The sequence below is a fragment of the Mustela putorius genome, unplaced genomic scaffold (genome assembly GCF_011764305.1).
Source record: "Mustela putorius furo isolate JIRA1106 unplaced genomic scaffold, ASM1176430v1.1 tig00537350_pilon_pilon_pilon, whole genome shotgun sequence".
Lineage (NCBI taxonomy): Eukaryota > Metazoa > Chordata > Mammalia > Carnivora > Mustelidae > Mustela > Mustela putorius.
This window is the reverse complement of record NW_025422471.1, coordinates 22,626,957-22,646,910: the sequence shown is the minus strand read 5'-3', so window position 1 is coordinate 22,646,910 and position 19,954 is coordinate 22,626,957. Positions and strand designations below refer to the sequence as shown.

General features: G+C 38.0%; 1 protein-coding gene across 1 annotated transcript in view; it reads left to right on the top strand.

Moving 5' to 3' along the window:
* JMY (junction mediating and regulatory protein, p53 cofactor) overlaps positions 1–19,954 on the top strand; it is a 111,293-nt gene that overhangs the window by 85,157 nt on the left and 6,182 nt on the right. The window contains exons 6-10 of the mRNA XM_004766816.3: positions 170–357; positions 2,524–2,610; positions 11,517–11,612; positions 13,321–13,918; positions 15,339–15,649. Of these exons, the coding sequence (XP_004766873.1) occupies positions 170–357; positions 2,524–2,610; positions 11,517–11,612; positions 13,321–13,918; positions 15,339–15,646 (1,277 nt within the window). The 3' untranslated portion in view covers positions 15,647–15,649. The remainder of the gene's footprint in view (positions 1–169; positions 358–2,523; positions 2,611–11,516; positions 11,613–13,320; positions 13,919–15,338; positions 15,650–19,954) is intronic.

Sequence of the window (19,954 nt, the reverse complement as noted above, 5' to 3'; positions counted from 1 at the left end):
AAAAGAAAAAAAAGATATACTAGGATCAAACTGAGTCTTAATGAACAACAACAACAACAAAAAAGGATTGCCTGAGGTTACAGAGCCAATAAGTGCATTAGAACATTGTTCTCTCTGGCTCCATAGCCTATGCTCTTAGCCACTACCCCTTGTTGCTGTTTTGTTATAGAAAAGAGAGATGAAGTAGTTTACTATGACACTTACGAAAGCATGGAGGCCATGCTGGAGAAGGAAGAGATGGCAGCGTCTATGCACTTACAGAGAGAAGAGCTACAGAAACTTCAGCAGAAAGCACGCCAGCTGGAAGCAAGACGTGGTCGGGTGTCAGCCAAGAAAGCCTACCTCAGAAATAAAAAGGTATATAATAGGTATTTATTGAATAGACAGCCTTAATTGTAAATCTTGCTTTTAGGCATTACTTAATCCTTGACCCATATCTGATAATTCTAACCAGGTTTGTCACTAATAGTTGCATGTTTTAAAACTAAGTGAGAGTTACCTCTTCGCAACACTCAGGCCATTATATTAACATTTTTGGTTTTCCGAAAGCAGCCCTGTTAATCACATTAGAACAGCCAGTGATGATGTCCTGTTTACCTATGGCACCCTGAACATGACTCTGCTGAATGGCATGACTGTAGGAGCCCATGTAATGCAATTCCTGGCTCATTATTAAGGAGGCCAGTGCTGTTCTTTAGTGAAATCTTGGTTCTGACCTCAGTCTTGAAGGAATTATATATATTAATCTAAATCTGAGGTAGGGGAGGTTACCCCCCAAGAACCTGCAGCCTCATCTCTGCTGCAACCCATCCCCTCACATGGAGTCAGGGGCTCTCAGTGGTCTTGTCCCTACCATCCTTATCCCCATTCCTCCAAGCCTGTCACCTGGAGTGGTAGGTCTGCAGGGGGAAGAAGTAATGACAAAAGATGGCTTGAAAGAGAGGAAACTAGAAACACTATATCCTAAAAAAAAAAAGATAATGAGATCAACTGTATGATACAAAAGATAAAAACCCACCTCTCCATGTAACATTGTTGTAATCCTTTTCTCTGTGTCAGCATGCCCACAGTCACAGGGTGCTTGGTTTATCTAATATCCTCAATAGAATTCCATACCCAAGGGTAGTTCTGACTGTATGTAAATCATGTCCTGCCTCTCCTCTTGAAAAAACAAAGACTGGGTGTCTGGCTAGGTCATGAGGACTTGAAGTCTATACTTTGTGATTGTGCTTTTTAAGAAGAAGAATAGAAACAACATTATTCTTTATGCTTTTTTATCTTCTTTAATGATACGCCTAGTCAAATGAGAATAATCTTTTGCCTAAGTCAAGAAAGCTCTAGAAATCAAAAGCATTCTCATAGTTGGTGACAAACCCGGAGCTGAGCTGAGAGGAGGTTGTCCTTCTCCACTTACTTTGACTGTTCATATATTTCACTGCGCAATGTTAGTATTTCTTATAAGGTGCTATTTCAGATCCTGCTGGAGTTACTGGGTAGTGTGTATACAACATCCCACCTTTCTAAATCTGAAAAATAAAGGACTTGGGACCTATATTCTCATTTTGTAATCAAGGGAACTAAGGCTCCTGGTAGTTAAATAAATCACCCAGAGAAAAGCAGCTAGTTATGGTACAAAGGTAGGATTCTGTCTTAGGTCTGTGTGATTTCAAAACCTGAGTCGTTGTATCACTGTAGCATGTTACTTACATAATACTACCTTTGTTATTCCTCTGGAGACTGCCCTGAAGAATTTAATTTCAGGATCTGTACTTGTTAGGTACTAGAGTCAACCCAGTGTTAGTGAAAAAGACAGTACAGTTGCTTTACAATGTAGTTTACTGGCTTAAAAGGCCATTCATTGTATCACTTTATCAGTTAGAAGAGTGATCTTTTGGTATAGTTTTGAGAGTGTTGGAAACCAATGGCCATCTTTTTACCTGGAGGTCTTCTCTAGGAATACTGAGGGAAAATGAAGACATAGCATGGTATCATTAAATGTTGCCAGTTGGTAGTGCATTATTTTGTAAAGAGGCATGTGTTTCCTAGTTTACACTTATGTTTTATTTTCATGTGATTAGAATAAGCTTTCCTATATTTTCTTTGTCATTCTGACTTTTTATCTTTAAGGTCTTTTCACTCAGTCTCTGACCATAAGGTACAGACTTCATAATACTATTTAAACACTCCAGGCAAAATCATGTTCTTTAACCCATAAGAGTTTAGAATACAGACTTTCAGCCACAAGTTGTATGTACTTTCAGCCAAGAGTCTGTAAACTCAGACCAGTTTGAAGAGTATAATAAGACTTAGAATCTTTAGAGAAGTTAGTAGTTTTTTCAGTTCCTACTGATTTGGTTTCTGCTGCTTCAGTACTCCAGATGAGAAAAGACATGGCCTACTTGGTGCTTTGCCATGTAGGTGCATGTTAAGATTAAAAATTAAACCCAATAAAATAAACTCTGGTGTGGTGTTCCAAGTCTTCCAGGTTTCACTTATATTAAAACATATTTTATGTATTTATAGGAAATTTGTATTGCAAAACACAATGAAAAGTTCCAACAGCGCCTTCGGAATGAAGATGAATATAGAACCCATCACACAGTACAACTAGTAAGTTTGAACTTGTGGAGACTTAGAAGAAAACTTTGATATTTACATATCTCAAAGTGAATAAGATTTATAGAGAATAAGAAAATGTGAGTAACTAGATGTTAGCATTAATTACATATATCTGTATATAGAAATGTATGTAGTTTAATATGTATGCATATACATACATATATTATTACTTAGAACAGTTTTAGACAAATTAAGTACATGAAGTAGACAGTTCCCATATATTTCCATACATGCAGAGCTTCTCCTTCCAGCCAAAGAGTGTAGTACCTTTGTTACATTCAGTGAATCAACACTGATACATCGTTATCACCCAAAGTACATAGTGTAAGTTCATTCTTGGTACTGTGTGTTCTGTTGGTTTTGACAAATATATAGTGGCATGAATCCACCATTGTAATGTCATATAGAACATTTTCACCACCCTGAGAATGTCCTATGTTCTATGTATTCATCCCCACCTCTCTTACATTCCTGGCAACCATTGATCTTTTTACTCTCTCCACAGTTTTGCCGTTTCTAGAATATCTAATTGGACTCATACAATATGTAGCCTTTTCAGATTGACATAACTTAGTAATATGCATTTAAGATTCCTCCATTTATTTTCTTTCTTTCTTTCTCTCCATGCATTTTCATGGCTTGATAGTTTATTTCTTTTTAAAAAGTGCTGGATGTACCACAGTTTATTTTCTGATTTACCTAACGAGACATGTTGGTTGCGCCCAAGTTTTGGCACTTATGAATAAAGTTGCTGTAAACATTCATACAGGTTTTTGTGTGCACATAAGTTTTCATATCTTGGGTAAATACCAAGGCGCACGATTGCTGGATCATAAGGTAAGAACTGACTTAATTTTGTATGATACTGTGAATTGTTTACCAGAGTGGCTGTAGCATTTTGCATTGCTACAAGCAATGAATAAGAGTTTCTATTGCTCCACATTCCTAACAGCGTTGGTATTTTAGCCATTCTAATTAGGAATGTGGTGGTATCTGATGAGTGTTTAGTTTGCATTTCCCTGGTGGTGTATGATAATGAGCATCCTTTCATAATGCTTTCCTGTCATCTTTATACCTTCTTTGCTGAGGTTATGTACAGGTCTTTTGCTGGTTTTTTAATTGGGTTTTTTGTTTTCTTTTTATAGAGTTTTAAGAATTATTTATTCTGGAGAACAGTCCTTTATTAGATAGGGTTTTTGCAAATATCTTCAAATTTGCAGCTTGTCTTTTCATTCTCTTGTCAGCATCTCTTGCAGAACAGAATATTTTTAATTTCAATGTTACTGAAGTCCAGCTCACCACTTCTTTCTTTCATGAGTTGTACTTTTGGTGCTGTTTCTAAAAAGTTCTCTTCAAACTCAAGGTCATCTATATTTTCTCCTGTGTTATATTTTGGGAGCTTTATAGTTTATTTTACATTTAAGTTTGTGATCTGTGTTGAGTTAATGTATGTGAAGGGTTTAGGGTCTGTAGCTAAACTTCTTTTTAAATGTGAATGTCTAGTTGTTCCAACACCATTTCTTTAAGGAAAAAAAAAAAAACCTGTCATTTCTCCTTTGGATTGTCTTGGCTCTTTTGTTAAAGATCAGTTCTATTATTTTTATCTAGTGCCTCTCCAAAGCTAGTCAGTAACCACAAAGTATGCAAATGAGATTTTGACTAGGATTACATCATGTTTATAGGTTAAATTTTGGAGTAATGGAGCACCTTTGGAGCACCTTGATACTGTGTTTTCCTATCTATAAACAGGGAATTAGCTCTCCATTTACTTCGATCCTTTTTATTTAATCTATTAATTTTATAGTTGGCCTCATATAGAGCTTATACATATTTTATTAGATTTGTTCCTAATTCTTTCTTTTCTGGGGTGGTAATGTAAATAGTTTTTAATATTAAACTTGATATGTTCATTGCTGGTACATTAGAAAACATTTGACTTTTATATGTCAACCTTGCAGCCAAGCTATAATCCGTTCATTAGTTCCAGTTTTCTTTTTCTGTTGGTTCTTTCAGGTTTTCTACAGGAACACTCTTGTCATCTGCAAATGAAGACAGGTTTTTTTCTTATATCCCAATCTATACACATTTTACTTATTCCTCTTTTTCCATTAGTTACAACTTCCAGTATGATGCGAACTGAGAAGGAATGGTGAGAGGGGACATTCTGTCTTTTCCTGATCTTAACAAGAAAGCTTCTAGTTTCTTAGCCATTAACTACCATGCTTAGCTATAGGATTTCAGTAGATGTTCCTTATGAAGTTGAGGAACTTTTTATTATTTACTGAGCTCATTAGGTCACTTTTTAAAAATTGCATTAGAAATCTACTCCCAGCATTGCTATACCTCATGTCTGCATTGTATTATCCTCTCAATCTTTTCAGACATACGTGTCCTAGATTACTCAACCACTGATTCTAAATTTCATTAAATAGTAGAAATGCTGACAGGACCATGTCACTATATATGCTCATGTAATTTTTGTCACCCTAAAGGCCAGATGGCTTAAATTTGTCTGCATTAATCTCTTAAGCTCATTTTGGCATATGTTAAAGTTGCCCCTTACTCCTGATTTTAAACATGTAAAAGTAGCCAAACTAAACTGTAAGATTCATCATTCTCCATGAAGCTAGAAATAGCAAAATTAATTCTTGCATTTTTATTTTGCATTGTGCTTTTCATAAATCAGAAGCTGCCTTGTAAAGGGTAGATAATGGGCCAGCGGAACAGGCAAATAAAATTCCTCTTACCAGGAGTGCATGGATGGCACAGTCCTTCAGCATCTCCATCCGGCTCCCTGCTCAACGGGGATCCTGCTTCTCCCTCTCCAACTCCCCCTGCTTGTGTTCCCTCTCTCGCGCTCTCTCTCTCTCTGTCAAATAAATGAATAAAATCGTTAAAAAAAAAAAAAAAAAGAATTCCTTCTATCAGCATCTGCACCTGTGCTCTCAGATTGCTGTTGAGATTCTTGCTTAGACATTGTTACTTATTTTATGAAGATTTTGGCTTTGGTGAAATGCCACTACTTTGGTAGATGTAGTAACTAATTTTTTTTAAGATTTTTGTTTATTTGACAGCACAGTCAAGGGAAGCAGCAGGCAGAGGAAATGGGAGAAGCAGGTTCACCATAGAGCAGGAAGCCCAGTACTCCTAGCAGACACTGTTAACAGAGCCACTCAAGTGCCCCTAATTATTTTTTTAGAATGAGTATTAAATCCTTTCTTCAAGAGTTTCTTAAGGCAAAGCAGAGTAAAAATGAGAAAACGGATACTTGAGGGGATCTCAAAATAGATGTCATCTGCCTTATAATTTCTGCCTAATATGAGCTTTGGGCGGAATGCTAAGTGTGGGAGAATGAGCCCACTAGCCATCTCCTTATCTTTAACATGCATAACTGTAGTAAATGGCAAGTTGGCTTACATGAAAATAAATCATTGTTTTACAAAGTTGGTTTTAAGCCACCTTTATTTAAACCACTTGGGTGGTTTAAAGTGCACATTCCTAGATGTTAACGGTAGTGTCTCAAAAATTTCTTCTGGAAATCCTTGCAAATTAAATATTTAAGACTAAGGAAGTTTATTTTATTTTATTCATTTATTTGAGGGAGAGAGAGTGAGAGAGAACATAAGAAGGGAGAAAGTCAGAGAAGCAGACTCCCCATGGAGCTGGAAGCCTGATGAGGGACTCCATCCCTGGACTCGGAATCGTGACCTGAGCTGAAGGCAGTCACTTAACCAACTGAACCACCCAGGCGCCCCAGAAGTTTATTTTAATATTTGATAGTAAACTCTCTGAAACAGAATAAAGAAAGTGTAAAGCTACTTACTCTTTTTTAGAGCTGAGAGACAGATTGAGTAAGAGAAGGAAATGGTGGTGGGGAAACAAGTCAGTTTTCCCATTAAAAAGTGCATTCTTGTTTTATTAACCACAGTCTCTTAATTGACGGGTTTCACTTCAAGAAAGTACATGCAGAATAATTTAAGCTGTAGTTTATGAAAACTGATCAGAAGTTTTAAGATTATTTTGGTTACAATGTTTTTTAAAAAACCATTTCTTGGCAATTTTGGTTTTTTTTTAAAGATTTTATTTATTTATTTGACAGAGATCACAAGTAAGCAGAGAGTCAGGCGGGGGGGGGGGTGGGAGGCAGGCGGAGGGGGGGGGCAGGCTCCCCACTGAGTAGAGAACGCAACGTGGGACTCGATCCTAGGACCCTGAGATCATGACCTGAGCCGAAGGCAGAGGCTTAACCCACTGAGCCACCCAGGCGCCCTGGCAGGTTTTTTTTTTTAAATTGAGATGTAACATTGTGTAAATTTAAGATGTAGCATATTGAGTTGATAACATTCCTTTTGCAGTATGATTGCCATTGCTGAAATCTCTGTGGCATCACATAATTACAGTCCCTTGTTGTGTTGAACAGTTAAGGTGTAGTCACTTAGGTAATTTGGTGTTCATAATAGGCTTCTTTTTTCTAACAGAGGATATTTTAAAATTGAAGTGTAGTTACATTAGTTTGGGGTATACAATATACTGATAGGAGAGTTCCATATATCATGCTGTCCTTTTCACAAGTATAGTACCCCCGTCACCACACAGCACTGTCACAGTACCACTGACTATATTCCCTGTGCTGTACCTTTTATCCCCATGAGTTAGTCATTCTGTAACTGGAAGCCGGTACCTTCCATTGCCCTCCACGCCCTTTTCCCACCTGCCCACCTCCCTCCCCTCTGGAAACCACAAGTTTGTTCTTTGTTGCTGATGGCTCTGTTTCTGCCTTTTTTGTTTGCTCGTTCATTTTGGTTTTTTAAAATGCCACATATAAGTGAAGTCATACAGTATTTGTCTGACTTACTTCATTTAGCATAATAACCCCTAGGTCCATCCATGTTGTTGCAAATGGCAAAATAATCATTCTTTTTATGGCTGAGTTATATTCAGTTGTACATATCCATCTTCATCTACTCATCTTTCAGTGGACACTTTGGTCACTTACATATTTTGGCTATTGTGAATAATGCTGTAACAAACATGGGGGTGCATATATCTTTTTTAATTACTGTTATCATAGTCTTTGAATAAATACCCATAAGTGGAATTACTGTATCATAGGAGATATATATATATATATTTTAATTTTTTATTCATTATATGAGAGAGACAGAGAGAGCACAAGCAGGCGGAGAAGCAGGCAGGGGGAGAGGGAGAAGCAGGCTTCCTGCTGAATAGGGAGCCCAACATGGGGCTCGGCTCGATCCCAGGACCTGGACATCATGACCTGAGCCGAAGGCTGATGCTTAACCATCTGAGTCACCCAGGTGCCTCAGGATATTTATATTTTTAGTTTCTTTGAGGACCCTTCATACTGTTGTCTACAGTGGCTGCACTACTTTACCCTCCCACCAACAGTGCACAAGGCTTCCTTTTGTCCATATCCTCACCATCCTCACCAACACTTGTTATTTCTTTTTTTTTTTTTAAGATTTTATTTATTTATTTGTCAGAGACAGAGGGAGAGAGAACGAGCGAGCACAGGCAGACAGAGGCAGGCAGAGGCAGAGGGAGAAGCCGGCTCCCTGCCAAGCAAGGAGCCCGATGTGGGACTTGATCCCAGGACCCTGGGATTATGGCCTGAGCTGAAGGCAGCCCCTTAACCAACTGAGCCACCCAGGCGTCCAACAATTGTTATTTCTTGTCTTTTTTGTTCTAGCCGTTCTGACAGGTGTAAGGTGATATGTCATTGTAGTTTTGATTTGCATTTCCCCAATGAGTAGTGATATTGAGTGTTTTTTCATGAGTCTTTTGGCCATTTGCATATCTTTGGAAAAAATCCCATTTTTAGCAGTAAGTATTATTACTTAAAAACATGATGATGATGATGATGATGATGATGATGATTTTCTTTGGTATTGAGTTGTAGAAGTTCTTTATATGTTTTGGATTTTAACTCCTTACCGGACATATCATTTGCAGGTATCTTCCATTCAGTAGGTTGCCTTTTCATTCTATTGATGGTTTCCTTCACTGTGCCAAAGTTTTTTATATTGGTATAGTCCCAGTATTTGATTTTTGCTTTTGTTTCCTTTGCCTGAGGAGACCTATCTAAAAAAAAAGTTACTAAGACTGTTGTCCAAGAGCTGCCTGTGCTCTCTTCTGGGAGTTTTCCTCTTTTTTACCACCTCTACCTCAGGGTCCATTTCTCCCTTGGTACTTGACAACTAAACCTCTGGGTCTATTTAACATGCCTGTTCTTTGTCACCACCACTTACACATCCCTGCTGCTTTTCTAGGACTTAATATAGGGCCTGGCTGACAGGTAATTGACAAGTGTCTGATGGAAGAATAGAATTTCTTTATCTTCAGTTGCTTTCCCCCTAACATATTACTCTCTTAGATGGTATTTTAACATGCTATCCTTCTTTATTTTCTGATCTTAAAAAGTTTCCTTGTCTTAATATTTTCTAATTTTGTCTTATCTATAAGCAAGGTGAGTTTCTTCCTGAATAATTGAGTATCTTGATATGTGTATAAATTCTGATTTTTTTTTTAAGATTTTATTCATTTATTTGACAGAGATCACAAGTAGTCAGAGAGGCAGGCGGGGGGTGTGGGGGGAGTAGGCTCCCTGGTGAGCAGAGAGCCCAATGCGAGGCTCGATCCCAGCACCCTGGGATCACGACCTAAGCTGAAGGCAGAGGCCTTAACCCACTGAGCCATTCAGGCGCCCCACGATTTTGATTTTAAAAAAGCATATTCTAAACTCCTTTTTTTTTTTACTGCTTCTTTAAAAATTCTTATTATAAGCAATTTTAAAATTAGTGGCTTGCAAAGATGCTTCTCAACCATTCTTACATTTTTAAAAACCTTACTGTGTTTATAAAAAGACATGTGATTTTATGAAAGATTAAAGCAATACAGAAAAAAATTATGAAGAAAAACCACTAAAATAGATGATCACAACTCCTCTTCCTGAGTTTATTTCATCTTAGAGTTAGGTTTCGTTGAGGTGCCATTTCAGGAAGGTTTCATGGTTACCATATATTCTGTGTTCTGGCATGTTTTTGGGGTGCTTGTTTCCTAAGAGACAATTTGTCTAGGTCATACTGTCATATTTTCTCTCTATTAAAATTGTATAGAGACTGTTACACTTTCTTGTAGCTTTGAATGTTGCAGTGTGAGGCCTGAGGTCTCCCTTCCTTCCACCCATCCTCCATGAGACTTGATTTTTCTGTTCAGATACTCATAAGTATTATGAGTTCTTGTTGGTTGTGGAAGTCTAGTAACTACCAGGTGATGATTGTAGGTGATGATTTCTGAAACCCTTTCACTTTCAGCCTGAAGATTGAAGTCACCCTTTGGATTTCAGTGTAATCATTCAAGACAAATGAAGCAGTAACTGTCAGTAGAAATGGTTCAGGAAAACGCTGGTGGTGGGAAAGAAAAGACGTAATAGAGTAAGGGAATAATTGAAGATTGACTTTGAAAAGGACAAATGGAAGTAAGACAAGTTAGTGACACACTGGAGACCACTGTCCTCTTCACATGGAATGAACTGATCTTATAGGAGGTATCTCCAAGTTTTTAAAACAAAGCAGGAAATAAAGTCATAGCCTATTTGCAAAGCTTAAAATGCCTTTTCATTTAATACTAGTTCTGTGAAAATCAGATTTAAATAGATAACCTTTAGGTGATTCAGCAACATAAGGAATTTTTTTTTTAAATTTCAGTATCGTAAACAACAGTATTCTGTTTATTTGAGGTGTACAGTGTGATTGTTTAACAATTCTTTACATTACTCAGTACATATCATGATAAGTTTATTATTGATTCCCATCACTTCTTTTACCCATTCCTCCCACCCACATCCACTCTGGCAACAATCTGTTTGTTCTCTATAGTTATGAATTTGTTCTTGGTTTGTCTCTCTCTCTTTTTTCCTTTGCTCATCTGTTTCTTAATTTCCACAAGTGAGTGAAATCATATGGTATTTGTCTTTCTCTGGCTTACTTAACTTAGCATTATACTCCCTAGGTCCATCCATGTTGTTGCACATGGCAAGTTTTCATTATTTTTATGGCTGAGCAATATTCTGTTTTATATATGCCAAAGCTTCTTTATTCATTTCTCCATGGATGGGCACTTGGGCTGCTTCCATAATTTGGCTGTGGTAAATAATGCTGCAGTAAACATAGGGGGTGCATATATATTTCCCAATTAGTGTTTCCATAATCTTTAGGTAAACACCTAGTAGTGAAATTACTGGATCATAAGGTAATTCTGTTTTTAATTTTTTGAGGAGTCTCCATATACCATACAAACTGTTTTCCACAGTTACTACCAGTTAGCATTAACATAGGGAAACTTCTAAATTTCTCTGCAGGTAACTCCCAGCTTCAAGGTGTGATATTAAACCAAATGATTCATGTATAATTCAAGAAATACTTTTTTTCCTAACTGCTGGTTATATTGGTATCTAAGTTATTGGCCAGGTGGTTGCTGATCTTATTTATTTTTATTTTTTAAGGTAACTATTTGATTTTGCAGAATAGAGCAGCTACAAATATTTTATATTTAAATTGTCTAAGCCAGAGACTCAAAATGGAACATTTTTTGGTCTAGAGAAGATTTGATTTTACTTTTCAGAGTAAACATCTTTAATTGTGGGTAAATGCAAAAAAAGAAATGGTATTGTTTTGTCAGCATATCACTGTGAATTTTAAAACTATGATTTCTGTTAAAAATTGGTAGTTTCATTCCATGAAACACTTTATTTAATGAATCATTCTTTGAGTTACCCATTTTACTTTTTTACTCATTGAGAGGTATCCCCCCCCCCCCGTTAATAATAAAAATGAACAGGACATGTCATAATGAAATTACTATTAATTTTTTATCAGAAGAGAGAAAAATTACATGATGAAGAAGAAAGAAAAAGTGCTTGGGTTAGCCAGGAGAGACAGAGAACACTGGATAGACTTCGAACTTTTAAACAGGTAATAAAAGTATGATCAATTGATTGTTTTTCATTTTTTTTAAACAGCTATATATATATACTCCTATTGGAAGATAATGAGGAAAAAAAACTTAATTTTTCCTTTATAATTTAGAAAATGTAATTTTGGGGGGATGGGTTAATGGGGTGATGGACAATAAGGAGGACACTTGTTGTTATGAGCACTGAATATTATATGCAACTGATGAACCACAGTTCTACCCTAAAAATGATAATACACTATTTGTTAACAAACTTGAATTTGAACAAAACCAAAAAAAGACAGTTACTTTAGGGGTTCCTGGGTGAGTAGGTTGGTTAAGTGTCTGACTCTTGATTTTCTCTCAGGTCATGATTTCAGGATTGAAAGATCAAGCTCCACGTCCATCTCTGCGCTTGGCAGGGTGTACTCCAGATTCTCCACCCCCTCTCTTCTCTCAAATAAACAATAACAAATAAAATATTTTTTAAAAATTAATGTGTGATTACAGGACTACCTTTCTCCCATTCATTAGTGTAGGTATTAAAGATTTATCATTTGAGAGGGAGAATGAGTGGGGGCAGGGGCAGAAGGAGAAGGAGAGAGAGTCTTCAGCAGTGAGCGTGGAGCCTGACACAGGGCTCGATTTCACAACCCTGAGATTATGACCTGAACTGAAACCAAGAGTTGGTCATGTAAGTGACTGTGCCACCCAAGCACCCCATACCTTTCTTCCATTTGTGTACAGCAACAGCAACTTCGTGGTATTGGCCTATCATTTCAGTAGTATGAAAGGATCATCACAGCCTTTGGCAAACCTGGATTTTTGTTGTTGTTTTATAAAATTAATTAGTTCACAACTGACTATCCATTTTAGGCATCAACTTGTTATTAATAGCACATACAGTAACCTATGGTAACAATCTATGGAAATGACCCTGGCAGAATTAGAGAGTGGATCAGCTTACATGAGAAGTGGTTTGGCAGTTCTCTTGCCAGGCTAATCCAGGATGCTGGATGCTAGTACACAGCAGCCAAACATTTCCTTGGAGCTGTGTTGAAGCTGAATGGTTCTAGTTATGTAAGTGTTCAGGAGTCTAACTTCCTATCTGTGCTGACAAGGATAAACCTTGTGTTAAGTAAATGTTGTTCACCAAATCCATTAATGCTAGGTTTTACTACAGTAAAAGATAGAATAAGAGTTCTGTATGTTAGTACTTAAAATTGTATTCCCTCTTCTTCCATCATAAAAATGTACATACTGTTTTGAGAGTTTTTTGAATACCAGGAAATGCTTTAAAAAATGAAAAATTAACGTTTTGAACTGTAAGCTTGTGAAAATACATGTAAGAAGCTAATAGTTACATAGCTTTCTATATACCAATATCATTTATGTTTCGTATTTTTATCTTGCTATTTTGCCATTTAAATTACTAATTTCAGTCATTAAAAATCTTCAAATCCTCTAATAATTCTGAACAGTTGGCTTCTTAAGTGGGTAACAGGGGATAGGGCCTTGATAAAGGAGTTGGCAAGCAAATAGGGCTCAGTGATAATTGTTGAAAGGTATTATGCTTTGGTATTCTAGTCTTCTGTTTAACTGTTTAAAAGCACTTTCCCTGAAAAATCACAAAAGCTCCAAAATAACATTTTGCATCAGGAGATAATAGCCATTTGTTCATAAATTGTTTTACTGTAATTTGACCAGTCATAACTTCTGATTTTTTAGAGGTACCCTGGCCAAGTCATACTTAAATCAACCAGATTGCGACTGGCTCATGCCAGAAGAAGAAGCACAGCCAGTCCTGTGCCCTGTGAAGACCAGTGTGACCCTCTGCCAGGAGCGCTCCAGCCAGAAGAGAAAAGTGAAAAGGTGGAGGAAGGAAGAGGGAAGCTTGGGTCATCACAGAAAACAGAAGCCCAAAGCCTCTCACAACTTGAAGATACTTCATTAGCACAACTTGAAGCCACTTCATTACCTCTCAGTGGTGTTACCTCTGAACTGCCGTCCACTGTATCTCTTCCAGTTTTGAATAATATTGACCTCGAACCAGGTTCTATTACCACAGCTCCACTCCCCCCACCTCTTCCCCCAACACCACCTCCCCCACCCCCGCCTCCCCCTCCCCCTCCACCACCCCCTTTGCCTGTTGCTAAGGACAGCTCCCTAGAGATACTGGAGAAAGGTCTGCCTATAACAGAGGGGAATGAGAAGAGGATCCCAAAGTCTGCGAGTGCACCCTCAGCACATCTCTTTGACAGCAGCCAGCTGGTCAGTGCCAGGAAGAAGCTGAAAAAGACTGCTGAAGGTTTACAGAGGAGAAGAGGTAAGTTAAACAGACATGTTTATATTCATGTGTTGAGTAAGTTAAGACATAATCAAAGGACATTATATTTCATAGCACCCTACAGAGCTTAAAACATTTTCTTTTTGGACATTATTCGATAGTAAAGAGGTTTGCAGAGTCACAGCTTGGCACAAATTCTCCCAGTCCGCATCAGCAAATGTGTACAGACACAGAAATGTGCACCTTCTTGAGCTCTTAGGGATGTTCTAAAAATATTTTGAAGTGATATTTGGTCTATCTGGTAATACATAGTAAGTGACTCCTTCTGTGTTAAAAAGAAAATCTGATTTTAAACCTAGGAAATAACAAGGTATTCACACCAGAAAATGTAAGCTAGCTGGGCAGGACTGTCACACTAAGATGACATTGGCAGGACCATGTAACATTTGGTCACAAATTTATTGAGGGCCTTGGTATACTCTTTGTATAAAAAAGCAAGGAAGGATGGGGAGTAGCATACATAATTTACTGCATGCCATATATGCCTTAATAAAACCGTTATAATCCTGGTCCATGGCTTTCATTGGGAGAACATTATATAAAATAATTTGTATATTAAATTTTAATCTGAGAGATCATACATTAAATATTTTTACCATAACTGGAGTAGAATTTTATATGTAAAACAGCTAAGTGGAAAAAACAGAAGTCACTGTAGTCCGGGCACCTGGTTGGCTCAGTCAGTAAAGCATGCAACTCTTGATCCTCAGGGGCATGAGTTCGAACCCCACATGGGGGATAGAGTTTATTTAATAATAATAATTTAAAAATCTCTTGAAAAAAATTTAAAAATCACCATAGTGAATCAAAACTTAGTTCTTTTTTTTTTTTTAAGATTTTATTTTATTTTTTTGACAGACAGAGATCACAAGTAGGCAGAGAGGCAGGCAGAGAGAGAGAGAGAGAGGAGGAAGCAGGCTCCCTGCTGAGCAGAGAGCCTGATGTGGGACTCAATCCCAGGACCCTGAGATCATGACCTGAGCCGAAGGCAGTGGCTTAACCCACTGAGCCACCCAGGTGCCCAAAACTTAGTTCTTTAAAATTATATTTGTAACTCAGATGTTGTCTGAATTTAGATTGAGCTGTTGCATTATGGAAATCCTTTGGGAGTCTCACCCATTGTATTCCCAAAGACCACCTTCCAGCTCCCAATCTGCTTGCTTCTCTTACATGGGAAATAATAGAGATAATAACTTGGAATTGGAATCTGGATGTTGTGGCTTTGTTTGTTTAAACAAGCACAATTGAGATCCCATCTGTTTCTGGGAAACCTTCAGTCCACATTTCGTGGTCTGTGTTGTTTTCAGTGTCCTTGGCTAGCACAGTCCTAAAGTCTAGAGGTTTCTAATTGCACTGTAATTATGATCCTAACTGTAATTATTCTCTTTCATTTGTTAAGTGAGCTCACCCATGGATGAGGTGCTAGCTTCCTTGAAGCGTGGTAGTTTTCATCTGAAAAAGGTTGAACAGCGAACTCTGCCTCCTTTTCCTGATGAAGATGATAGTAATAATATCTTGGCACAAATCAGGAAAGGGGTAAAATTGAAGAAGGTACAGAAGGAAGTGCTGAGAGAATCCTTCACACTTCTGCCTGACACAGACCCTCTAACACGGAGCATCCATGAAGCTCTTAGAAGAATCAAAGAAGCATCCCCTGAGTCAGAGGATGAAGAGGAAGCTTTGCCTTGCACAGATTGGGAAAATTAACAGGTAAATGGTCTTATATTCTTTTTGTAGCATTCAGTGATACAGCTTTTATATTAAATGGTGAAGTCTGTTCTATTTTATTCATGAGGTTTATTATTATACAGCTCAGTTATAGCATGGACCATAGATTTATGAACTTCAGGTTTTGTGTAGTTTCTGGGAACCTAAAATAAAATGCTTTTCAAAGATACTGTTACATAAATGCTGTGTTTATATCCTGCTTGTTAAAAATTTCTACAGTAGGTGTGCCTGGGTGGCTTACTCGGTTAAATGGCTGCCTTTGGCCCAGTTCATGATCCCAGGACATTTTTGGTGGGGATGAGGTGGGAGGGTCCTATGCTCAGTGGGAAGCCTGCTTCTCCCTCTGTTCTTTACCCTGCTTGTGCTGTCTTGTTCATTCACACACTCTCTCAAATAAATAAATAAAATCTTTAAAAATATAAAGAAATTAAAATTTCTACAGTATAGCTATAGCCCAAATAAAGAGGACAGTCTTATTCCAGTAAAGTGACAGTCTTACTTCTTGTTTTAAAAACAGAGAAGGCAGGTGGGACGCCTGGGTGGCTCAGTTGGTTCGGCGGCTGCCTTTGGCTCAGGTCATGATCCCAGCGTCCTGGGATCGAGTCCCACATCAGGCTCCTTGTTCAGCAGGGAGCCTGCTTCTCCCTCTGCCTCTGCCTGCCACTCTGTCTGCCTGTGCTCGCTCGCTCGCGCTCTCTCTCTCTCTGACAAATAAATAAAATCTTTAAAAAAAAAAAAAAAAAAAGAGAGAGAGAGAGAAGGCAGGATACCTGGATGGCTCAGTTGGTTATGCATCTGCCTTCGCCTCAGGTCATGATCCCAGCGTCCTGCCATTGAGCCCTGCATCAGGCTCCCCGCTCAGCAGAGCGCCTGCTTCTCCCTGTGCCTGCCACTCTCCAGCCTGTGCTTTCTCTCTTTCTCTGACAAATAAATAAAAAACGTCTTTAAAATGAATGAATGAATACATACATACATACATACATACATACATAAAAGGCCTTTTCTGACTAAAGTATTTCAGGTACAAATTATGTATATTGAATTTTGATGTCTTCTTAGCTGCCTACAAAGGAATTTTCTAAGATCAGTTTAGAAAAATTATTGCATTGTCTGATTATTTAGCTTTCTAAGCTTATAAAATGAAGATTTATCATTTTAAGACCTATCCTAGTTACTGCATGATGCAGATAAAATTGCAGTTAATACAGTAAATACCTAATAAGTGTATGCGTGTCTTATTGAGTACCCCTGTGGTACTGGTAACACATTTGGGGTTCTCTTAAAGTAATAGAGTTTTGACTTGAACACATTTTAGTAAGCTAATTATATAGTTCTGTGGCACAAATTATGCTGAATATAGAGTCAGTAAAGATAGAATCTAACAGTAGTCCTAACTGAAATGTAACTTCTGCAAACTGTAATGCAAATATGCACATATATTCTTTTAAGTATCTTATGCTCTCTTGACTGACTGTGTTTCTGTGGGCTTTACAACATTCACCATGGGGCGGGGGGGGGGGATTCATAGTCCTGGAAAGGAAGTAGGTGAAGGAATAATAAACTTAACTTGTTATCGAAGTGATTCTGAAATATGCCTGATCATAAGAACTACCTGGGAGCTTATTAAAAATGCACATTCTTGGCTTTCACTCCCATGGACTCATACTGAATAGATCTGATGTACATGCAGGCATACATCTGGATTTTGAAGACTTAATACAAAAAAAAGGTAAATTATGTCATTAGTTTTTTAATATTACTAACATATTGAAAGATACTATTTGGGATATGTCGAATAAAATACTACCAAAAGCAATTTTACCTGCACCTTCTGGGCATGGCTCCAACAGGAAAATGTAGATGTTCTTCTGCTATGCTCCCATCCCTACCTCTCCCCATTAGTGTCTGCACTGATCAGTAGGCTTAACAAAAAAAGGTCGTGAAAAATCGCATTCCCCTCGAAAAGTGGTTGTATATTACCTTTTTTAGTGTGCTCCAGCCAGCATTCAATAGTAGCACCACTATCCTGCCTTGGGTATTGGGCTGTTAGTATCCCTCTATCCTCTATTTATAGAGGCCCTAAGTATCTACACTGTGCTTTGTAGAAGTCCCACATCTACTCACTGTGTGACTATGTCTAGGAATTCAGGGTGTCTAACTGGGTATTATTTGTAGATTTTCTACCACTTCACAGTGCTACCTATCCCCTTGTCTCTTGCTTGGAGCTTCTCAGTGAGCTGCTCCTATGCCTAAAACTACCATTATAGGCACTGATTAGTTAACTGCACAGTTGGGCCTTTAAAAAATGAGTGTTTTCGGGGTGCCTGGGTGGCTCAGTAGGTTAAAGCCTCTGCCTTCGGCTCAGGTCATGATCCCAGGTTCTGGGATCGAGCCCCGCATCGGGTTCTCTGCTCTGCAGGGAGCCTGCTTCCCTTCCCCTCTCCCTCTCCCTCTCTCTCTCTCTGCCTGCCTCTCTGCCTATTTGTGATCTCAGTCAAATTTAAAAAAAAAAAATTTGGGGGGGGGGAAGTGTTTTCGTCTTTGGATTACAGCTGCTGCCCACAGTAGCCCAGGTGGGGTACATGGCCCATCAGCAGTTGCTCATACCAGCCCATCATCTCCATTTGTTTTCACCCTTCCCACCAGATCCTGCCCAGCATGTAGATATGGCAACAGCATTTCATATGTTCAAGTGCTTGGGTGGTTATTTTTAGCTTTTGGCTACTAATTTACCCTTAGAGTCAATGTTAAGAATATATCCACAATGAATACCATTTTGAAAATTGCCCCCAATTTTTTTTTTGGCTGATTGATTATTACTTATGGCTGGTTTATATATTATAATGTTGAGAGAAACAGTGAAATACTCTCAGAAAACACATGAGCTCAGATATCTGCAAAATTACTTAGGATAAAACTGTGTATCCTATACCAGAAGCAAACCATATTCTAGTTGCAATCCCCACCAATTTGAGCAGGCAATGATAAAGGAGCTATTTTCACTGCCTTGTATGGAGTCTTGGCAAATTGTTTATAAAGACTAAACTTTTAGATGCTCATCTATAGATGGCTAAAAGTCTGTAATTTGTATTTCCTGTTAAAAATCAGTTTCTTGAAGTTTTTAAATCACTAATTAGCTTTTCGGGAAAAAATTTCTCAAAACTTCTTGAAATAAAAAGTGAATATCTCCTGTTCTGCCTTGTACAGCTTGCTTTAAAACTCTTCTCAGTAGGGCACCCCGGTGGCTCAGTTAGTGAAGCCTCTGCCTTTGGCCCAGGTCATGATCTCAGGTTGGGGGTCTGTGGGGAGCCTGCTTCTCCCTTTCCCTCTGCTCCTTTACCCTGCTTGTGCATACTCTCCCTCTCTCAAATAAATAAAATCTTTCAAAAAAATAATAAAATTCATCTCAGCAATAGCTGTAGGTAATAGTGTCCTTGAAGGAAATTTCTATATAAGGAAATACAATTATATAGACTTTATATTGAGTTTCTAATTAGTTTTCTGCAGGTTCCTCCTTTAAGAAGTAACTATAACACGGGGCGCCTGGGTGGCTCAGTGGGTTAGGCCGCTGCCTTCAGCTCAGGTCATGATCTCAGGGTCCTGGGATCGAGTCCCGCATCGGGCTCTCTGCTCAGCGGGGAGCCTGCTTCCTCCTCTCTCTCTCTCTGCCTGCCTCTCTGCCTACTTGTGATCTCTCCGTGTCAAATAAATAAATAAATCTTTAAAAAAAAAAAAAAGAAGTAACTATAACACTGTCTGATAGGACTACAATACAATCCACAGATATAATGTAAATAGTTCTCATAGTCACATTGAAAAGGTAAAAGGAAACATGAAATTGACTTCAGTTATGCTTTATTTTATACAACGGATCCAAAAATAGTATATTTCAACATGCTATCAATATAAAAAATTAATGCTGTAGTTTACTTTTTTTAACGAGTCTTCAAAATCCAGTTTGTATTTTACACTTTATACTAGTAGCACACCTCAATTTGGATGCTAAGTATTCAGTGGTTAAAGTTGAAATGTCCTACAGAACAGTAAAATAGTATTTAATGGAGACATATTTTATACAGCTTCAGATTTTAATTTAAATCAAATTAAAAATTCATTTTCTCGTAGTACCACATTTCAAATGCTCCAAAGCCACATGTAGCTATAGTGTTAGATAATGCAGAACTCTAATAAAATAAGCTAGGACTTGATTTATGTGCGTGTTCCTTTTTATCTAACAAGGAACTTTTTCATGTAAGTGCTCCTGTGCTGTGTGTAAGCCATAGATCT